General features: G+C 43.2%; 1 protein-coding gene across 1 annotated transcript in view; it reads right to left on the bottom strand.

Annotated features, from left to right (window-relative positions):
* Positions 1 to 465: 465 nt before the first annotated feature.
* Positions 466 to 9,183, bottom strand: part of MBD2 (methyl-CpG binding domain protein 2) — a 65,993-nt gene continuing 57,275 nt past the window's right edge. Inside the window, exons 6-7 of the mRNA XM_030292427.1 lie at positions 4,921 to 5,059; positions 466 to 939 (exon numbers count right to left, since the gene is read on the bottom strand). Of these exons, the coding sequence (XP_030148287.1) occupies positions 4,933 to 5,059 (127 nt within the window). The 3' untranslated portion in view covers positions 466 to 939; positions 4,921 to 4,932. The remainder of the gene's footprint in view (positions 940 to 4,920; positions 5,060 to 9,183) is intronic.

Here is a 9,183-nt window from a genome sequence, read left to right as displayed (position 1 = left end):
ACAACTCTGCCTGGAAAGTTGCCTCTCTCTGGAGCAAAGGGTCTAACCTGCACCTGTTAACTCAGTAAGCCAGCAGACATGAGAAAACACTAACTGTTCTAGAAAAAACAACATCCAGTTGGGCTTCCAGTACCATCCAAAGGGTACCTGTGTACCTAACTCACGCCCAAGGGAAGGAAATGCTTTATTTTTATAAAACTAACAAAAGTACTAGTCACAGGCAAGAAAAAAAAAAAAAAAAAAAAAAAACCCTGACACATGCTAGATGGCAACTGAGAATTCAGGGGAAAGCAACACAGTTTTCACGCTATTCGGAGGCGTATTGCAAATGCATGAACTATTCTCTACCACCTCCATTTGAAACCTAAGGCCCAGGGATCACAGCTGACTGTAAATCAGGAATCCCAAGGGGGCGGGGGAGGCTATTTATTATGTGTGCTCTTTTAACAGAAAGAATTCCAATCAGTCTGTGAATATAATCATTTATTTGTCTTTACAGTGATGATGGAAGAATGTACAGGTGTCCTCTTTCAATAAAGTATAAAAATCTGTTTATATACAGTGAAGTCACAATAATCTTTAATTGGGAGATTTATTTGGTACTACTGATCGGTTCATATTAAAACGGGGGGAAAACAAATATTTCACGTAAGTGCTACATTTCCAGTAGATTGCACCTGGCATCAAAAGCTCAGCTTCAACTTAAGCGTCCTCCTTGATATTACAAAAGTCTAATTTTAAGTCCTAGGACTCAAAATAAACATCATTTTTTGAATAATAGATATATACATCAAAAATACATCTAAAAAGGCATTGGTTAGTGCTATTAAAAAGCTGTATGTGCTCGGGTATGTTTTTTTTCTTACAGGCAAAACCCAGTGGAAACGCTTTTGTTCAATTCTAGAAATTTGCTCTTGGGGAACGTTGGTCGAAAGTTACCTGTAAGGAAAAACAAACAAATTTAAGTAATTCAATGATTTCTCAGGTGAGGTCAGCAGAACTTGAAAAAGTAGTTAGAGGCTAAACTTCACGTACAACCACATTTTTAAAGTCTTGTTAACATTTCATTACAGCACTTTGTACATAAAAAATGTTCAACATATCCTCTCATTGTTTCAAGTGCTTTAACAATAACTTTATACTCCTTTTATTTTCAAAAGAGTCATATGTACAGCTTTGTATGCTAACACAAATACTATCTATAATTAATTGAATCCATATAAAAACAGAAATCATAGGGCATACAAATTTTAAAAAAAAAGACTGTATTAAATACAGCCAAATCCAAACAATTTTGAGAAAATTTAGAAAAACTACTAACTGATTTACTTTACTTCAGAGCATTTACAGATGACAGATATGCACTGAAGTTTTATTATTATTTCACCTCGGTGAAACAGTACTGTGCAATGGCAGAGTTTATATATGTGATCCCGTATCTCAGATGTAGCTACATATTTTAAAACCTTTGCTTTTATGGTTTTCTTCTTGTTGCATTCACTCCTAAAACTGAGATAATCTGGGGACTCCTCTATGATTGTAAAATTTTAACAGTTCTCAACCTGTTATGGATATATATACATATATATCAAATAGGAGCACCTGGGTGGCTCAGTCAGCATCCGACTTCAGCTCAAGTCATGATCTCATGGTTCATGGGTTCGAGCCCCACATCAGGCTCTGTGCTGACAGCTCAGAGCCTGGAGCCTCCTTCGGATTCTGTGTCTCCCTCTCTCTCTGCCCCTCCCCTGCCTGCACTCTGTCTCTCCTGTCTCTCAAAAATGAATAAACATTAAAAAACTTTTTAAATAAAAATAAAACAAATAAATAAAGGCCCACTTTGCTAATAAGGAACATCAGAAAGAACCGTGGCATGGTGGGTGACAGACCCAAGCGGAACTGCGTGTTACAGGCTCCATCTCTTACGAGCCATGTGAAGTCGGCCATGACCTACCCTTTGATCAAGCCAAGCCCTACCTATTCTACAGATTATTACGAACACCTTATTACATTATGTGGCAGTGCTCTGGTTTATGAAACACATTAGGTGCAGAGAGGACTAAATGAGTGAATTAGGTACATTTAATTCTGAGAACTAAGAAGTACTTCTAATTCTTCCACAACCTTTGAGTCTAATGGCCTGGTCTCATAATACCATTCCCCAGTTAAGGATGTGATACCCATACTCTGAATCTCTCTGTACCCAACATACCAAAACAATGGCTACTTTAGGTATATATTAAAATTCTAATCACTCAATATTAATTAGTTTGTTCCCACCATTAACCACATTTGTGCCAGGCAATGGGCAATGCTGGCATTCATTCATTCATTCATTCATTTATTTACTTATAACGCTTATTCATTTTTGAGAGAGAGAGAGAGTGTGTGTGTCAGAGCGGTCAGCACAGAGCCTAACAGGGGCCCGAACACACAAACCGCGAGATCATGACCTGAGCTGAAGTCAGACACTTAACCTACTGAGCCATCCAGGACCCCAATGCTGGCTCTTACATGAACAAAGTGCCTAGTCCCTAAAACCCACGCTTGCTTACATAAATCAGGGTACTGCCTTGATACCCATTTGCAAAGTGATCTGCGATGTAAACAAGGGTCTAATGAAACCTCAGTTAGTAGACCCCTGATTAAATTGTCTTCAGGACAAAGTCTGAAAAACAACAAATGCTAAAAGGCTCTGAAGAGGAGGGCTCTCCTAGAGTCCCTTTTGATGCAATCCAGGCACAACCATTCCAATGCCCACACTGCGCTCCAGAGACAGCATGGCTGAAGCCTTCAGACAGAAGAAACATACTTCAGACTTTTCCTCTGAAGGACTTACACAGACCAAGCACACTCATCAAAGCCCATAAAACACATCCCGGCCAGAGTGGAAAACAAGATTCAATACCAACATGGCGTCTTCCTGTCCTCAATAAGGGAGAAAAAAAAAAAGACTTAAAATAGCACTGAACTGGATTCCCATGGTTCTGTGTGTTCAGGAAACTGTCACCAAATGGAGATGCTATCACTGAATACATAATGTGAGGCACTATAATTATTACACGATTTCTGTATCACTGTGGCATGAGCCGCTCCCTGGGTTACGGCAAAGGCACTGATGGGAAGGGAAGGTTGTGTGAACCATTGACTCAGCGTCCCTGCACACAATACCCTGTCTGTGCCTGTACCAAACAGGCCTCTGGCCATCCCTCGGCGGCTCAAGTGAAAAACCTGGAGTCGTCCCCATCACTTCCAATCAGTCACCTGGTCAAGCTGATTCTATCTCCAAATACATCTCAAACGGACCTCTGCTCTTCCTCTTTCTCTGCACCCACTGCCAACATTCCTGTGAAGCCACCATCTCTCTCGCTGCCAGGCTACAACAGCCTCCTCACTGGCCACCCCGCGTCCAGGCTGTCCCTGCTCTAATCCTCTCTTTCACACGGCAGCCAAAAGGAACTTGCACAGAAGCACATCTGACCATGTTCCTCAGCCTTCAGTGGATTCCCATTTGCTTTAATGTTAAAGCTGGAAACCCTTAACAACAACCCATCAGCATAAGATTCGCCTCCACACATTCTCCCAGTGCTCCCCAGACCTACTGTAAAGGCACCGACTTCTCCTTGCTGTTTCTTTTCATGGGAACACTTTTATCCCGAACTCTGGCCTACTGCTGCTTGCCCTTGAGGCTCAACATAAATGTCACCTCCTCACAGAGGCTTTGTTGACCCTTCACACCACATTAGCTCCCCTGCCATCAGCTCCCCCAGTACTTTTGCTTTTCCTTTGTAGCACTGATCACAGTTGGTAATTATGGAATGTGGTGAGCGTCTGGTTAGTACAACTGTATGGCACGTTCCGTGAGCAGAGGGACCGTGTGATTGTGGCCACCACTGTGTCTCCAGAACTAGCACCAAAAGCAAGAATGACTAAGCGGGGCCAAGTGTGGGTCCATAGACTGAAAGGGATGGGGGAGGACAGATTCAAAAACATCTAGGAGTTAGAATTCTAACTCACTGTTTGTTCTCTCTCTCTTTCTCTCTCTCTCCCCACAATGCCTCAGTTTTGGCTTCAAAAGACATAAATAAGTCACTGGCTCATGGGGGACAGAAAGTAAGACAAGGTCTGCCGAAACCAAGCAGGATGGCAGTTGGGAAGCAAGATGCCACATTAACCCCTGGAGCCTGGACCACAGCCACTTAAAGAGAAAATATATCCACCAGGACAGAACCTATGACACTCATGTGAGCTCACGACAGGGTCAAAGTTTGTATGTTGTAAGGTAAATTATTTATTATCCTTTAAAATGTCCTTCTGAGTCTCTCTGCATCAAGTCTATGCTAGAGAAAACCTACTTTAGGGCCCTAATTTTCAAGAGCGGACAACAGGGGCGCCTGGGTGACTGACTCAGTTCGTTAAGCATCTGACTTCAGCTCAGGTCATGATCTCGTGGTGTGAGTTCCAGCCCACATCAAGCTCTGTGCTGACAGCTCAGAGCCTGGAGCCTGCTTCAGAGTCTGTTTCCCTCTGTCTCTGCCCCTCCCCTGCTCGCATTCGTTCTCCCTCTCCCTCTCTCTCTCAAAAATAAAAAATAAAAAAAAAAGGGAGGGGGGGAACAACAGACCCCAGAAAGATAGTGTGGCAGGGATGACCGCCACCTTCACCACCTGCGACCGCTCTCCTTTCTTCCACCTGGCATTACAAGAGGAGGTTAGACTCCTTGCAAGTGGCTTCAGAGCTGTGAGTGTCTTCACATCATTAGGACAAAAGGGTGATTCTTAAACACAGAAGAGGCCGAACGGCGCCTGCTCACCCCTGCGGGGGAGCGTCTATACTTTGCTGAGGCAGGCCACAAAGGGCAAAAGCAAGAAAATTAACCATCTTCAGGTGCAAGCCCCTCCCCCTCTGCTCTCAGTTTACCTGATCATATTCTTAGGCTTCATCTCCACTGTCCATTTCGATATCCATTTCTTCCGTATCAGCAGCTCGTGACAAGATGTCTGCCATCAGTGCTTCTTCCAATTTTTTGCGTACTTGTTGTACTCGCTCTTCCTGTTTCCTTTAAAAAAAAAAAAAAAAGTAAAATCACACTGATGATCTGGCAAGTACTGGAACCATGCAGCTGCTACTACAGTTTATGTTTAGTTTATCAAAATCACGAAAACTCCCGACAGTACATTTCCTTCTCCTTAACTTTGCAAAACTTTCTCCTACACCCACAAAGCCAAATTGCACAGGAGGCGGGCCTTGCCAAAAAGAGGAAACTTCAGACAGGCAGGTATCCCACATCTCGCTGAGAATTCCTGGCAGGAGTGGATTTATTGCAGTGACCTCTTCTTCAATTTCAAAACTTTCAAGTATGTGAAGATTTGGGGCTGTTGCTATAAGGGAGATTAGAAATAACTTGAAAGCAGGGATAAAAGAAAAGTTATATGGGAAATAAAGAAGGGGAAGAGATTTGTTCAACAAAGCACAGAGGAAGATGGAGGAAATGGGGGCACGATGGAGTGCCACATTCTGTCTTTGTTAGGGGCCAGCCCGTCGGAGCTCTTCCCTGGGTTCCCAGTCCTACTGACAGCAGGCCATCACAAAGAAGCCAAGACCAAGGAGAAAAGCTGAACAGCATCTCAACTGAGATGAGCTGAGAGGTTAAGAACATGCCACAAGTTTCTCTGTGTCTTGGGGATTGCAGTGGGACCTCAAAAGTGAAAGTTAATAGCGCCAAGTCATAAAAAGAGGTTCTGAACCATTTGGTGGGAAACAAAGCCCGGGAAGAAAGTCTACTGGTATGTACTTTGTGTCTAGAAGTCAGACTAAATTTCAGAGTAGCTCCGTGACAGTGCAAGAGAGGGATTCCTAAAACAGCTCTCCTGAGCAAAGACGGTAAGTAGCAATTCACATCCAGAACCCAGCGAAGAGGCCACGGCTGGAGAGAGAAGGGGGAACCCTAGGAAGGAAGAGGTTCAGGAAACCCAAGACAGGGAAAGAAGTAGAGCCACAAGTGGGGTGCTGGCCTTGACTCGAGAGCGGGACAGATCGCGTCTTGAGGCCAGAGGAAAGGTGGTTAGGACAGATGTAGACTGGGACATGGAACAGCTCAGTGACAAGTAAGAGACACAACAAGCAATACTGAGGACTCTACAGTGGGGGCTGGGGGGGGGTGATTTTTCTCTGTCGATATTGAGGAAAACGAAGTGCAGCACTGCCTCAAACCTGGGAAAGTGGTGGGGCGACATTCTGGAAGAGCACGTGAAGCTTCCCTGAGGACGTGCCTCTTGCGTCCTCAGCTAGTTGTAAAGCTGCATGTGCTGTGCTGTATCCCAGCCTGCACGTTTCTTGATCTCCTGAGACTATATCCCAAGTGAGAAGCTAACATAAAACTCTACAGCCACAAAAACTTTAGATGTCCTCTTTACTGCAGTCAAAAAAACAGCGCAAAGAGTTAAAAAGTACAGGCTTCCACTTTATACATGAATTTTCACAAAGAGGAAGGCTGTCACTGAGTAAGCCTCTGCCATGTTAAGAAACTGGAGTTGAACAGATTTTCATGTAGTTGGAGCAGGGTCAAGAAGAAACATTGTTTATTTCTTACATAGTCAGCCTCGCCTTGGGCTCCCTGACTCAAGGTTTATGACAAATGGCATATCAGTCTCATCGGCAATCTCTCACTCCTAGTAACTGAGTATGAGAATCTGCACAAGTGTCCCAGAGTAATCCCATTAGGAAGAAAACAGAGCAAATCTAATGTTTGCCATCGATTCTCTTTTGTCTTGAACGTTCCTTCCCATACTTATGTAAGCTGAAATAAAGCATCTGCATCTGCCCATGGTGGTAGGCAGAATTGCAACAGTCCCTGCCCCTGGAGAGACTCCCTGTGCAGTTCCCTCCCCTTCAGGGAAGGCAGAACTTGTGAATGGGCTGGGATGTCCCTCCGTGATTAGGCTACTGATCAATGGGACCTTGAGTTAATCAAAAGAGATTATCCCAGAGGGCCTCACCTCATAAGAACTCTTACAAGAGGCTGCGCCCTTTTTGAAAGAAATTGGGAGAGAAAATGTGGAGGGAACCTCAGAGCAAGGAACTGTGAATAGCCTCACCCCACATCCAACAAGACACCAGGGGCCCCAGTCCTACAACTACAAGAAAATGGATTCTGCAAAAATCACAGGACCTTGAAAGAAGATACTAGAAGGGAATGCAGTGCAACTGACACTTTGGTTTCCGCCCTGAAAGACCCTGGGCAGAGAATCGACTTGTATATCAGGCCCAGGCCTCCAGCCTACAGAACTGTGAGCTATAAATGGGTGGTGTTTTAGGCTGCTAAGTTTGTGAGGACTTGTTACTTATATTAAAATAACATCCAAGGATTAAAATGTTATCGAATATGCTGAAAAAAATATATACTTAATGTTTAGATCTTTAAAATTTTTTTTAAGGTTTATTCATTTCTCAGAGACAGAGAGACAGAGCATGAGCGGGGGAGGGGCAGAGAGGGGGAGAGACACAGAATCCGAAGCAGGCTCCAGGCTCTGAGCTGTCTGCACAGAGCCTGATGCAGGGCTCGAACTCATGGACTGCGAGATCATGACCTGAGCCGAAGTCGGACGCTTAACCGACTGAGCCACCCAGGTGCCCCAAAGGTTTAGATCTTTAACTGAAGGTCTAATATAAACAGAATATTGGCAGGGCACCAGGACAGCTCAGTCGGTTGAGTGTCTTGACTTCGGATCAGGTCATGATCTCACGGTTTGTGAGTTCCAGCCCCATATCAGCTCATTCCTGTCAGCGAGGAGCCTGCTTCAGATCTTCTGTCTCCACCCACTCTCTGCCCCCCCACCCCCCTCAAAAAAAAAAAAAAAAAAGCATTAAAAACAATTAAACAGAATATTGGCTGCACAATTAGAGAAAGGGTAATAATTCCATTTGCAATAATTTTGAACCTGTATTAATTCAACAAGAAATGTGTGCATAATAATTTGTTATGACAATTAAATCAAATGGATAATTTGTTAAACAAGTTTACCCTAAAAGGAAATCATGGAGATCTGGCTTTGAGACAGTCTGCTCTACTATCAAAAGATCTACTGTTGAAGGCATCAGCATTCCCATGACATCACCCAGAGGCCCTCAGTCTACGCCCACAGTGACCTGGCAGAATCCCTACTGATTTACCCGGTATTCATTCCAAGACAGGTAAGAACCTGTCTCCAGGGTAATTTCCTTCCTCAAGGGTAAGAATAATCCAAAGGGCAAGTCACTTCCTCCTCTTGAATTACATTTTGTTTTTCTTAAAAAATAAAGCTGATCAGGGTTGCCTGGGTGGCTCAGTCGGTTAAGTGGCCGACTTCGGCTCAGATCATGATCTCACGGTCCGTGAGTTCGAGCCCCACGTCGGGCTCTGTGCTGACAGCTCAGAGCCTGGAGCCTGTTTCAGATTCTGTGTCTCCCTCTCTCTGACTCTCCCCTGTTCATGCTCTGTCTCTCTCTGTCTCAAAAATAAATAAATGTTAAAAAAAATTAAAAAAAAAAATAAAGCTGATCAATTAAATTCCATGCAATCAATGCATGTGAATGCAACTTTGAGTCATTTTACATCTTTTACATCTTTGCAAAAGGAACTACTTTAAAACCTAGCAAGTGCTTTACAATTACAAACCTAGGTAGACGCACGCATTTAAAAACATTTTCATGCCACCTTTTCATGGATTTAGAAAAAAAATACAAATATAAACATTTTAAATTCTATGATTCAAAACTGCCATCTGCTGGTTTTGTCTAGGAATAATACTCTAATAAAACTTTCTGATTTAACATTCAGAGGATAGAAATGGTGAAAGATATGCATTGTCCTATTTTTAAAGAAAATACAGTGCACTACAATCTCATTATAAGGCAATGATATTCCAGTTCATAAATCCCATATAACAATTTCTTTCTGCTCTGAATATCTGGAATAGTTTGCTTCTTTTGAGCAATGGTTTGCTCATACATTCTGGGCATTATCAATCTGAATTGTACATTTTCTTTTCACTATTTGCTGCTAAAAACTAACTTGTGGAACAGTCCTGGAGTAAAAGAGGTTAAGAAATGAAGCTCGTGTCCTCTCCTTACCCCAGGCTCTGTTTTACCACTTTATGCTTTACCCTTTGCTTGATATTTGCCATTTGCTTCTCACCGAGCTTG

Source organism: Lynx canadensis, chromosome D3 (genome assembly GCF_007474595.2).
Source record: "Lynx canadensis isolate LIC74 chromosome D3, mLynCan4.pri.v2, whole genome shotgun sequence".
NCBI lineage: Eukaryota > Metazoa > Chordata > Mammalia > Carnivora > Felidae > Lynx > Lynx canadensis.
This window is presented reverse-complemented; position numbering and strand designations above follow the sequence as displayed.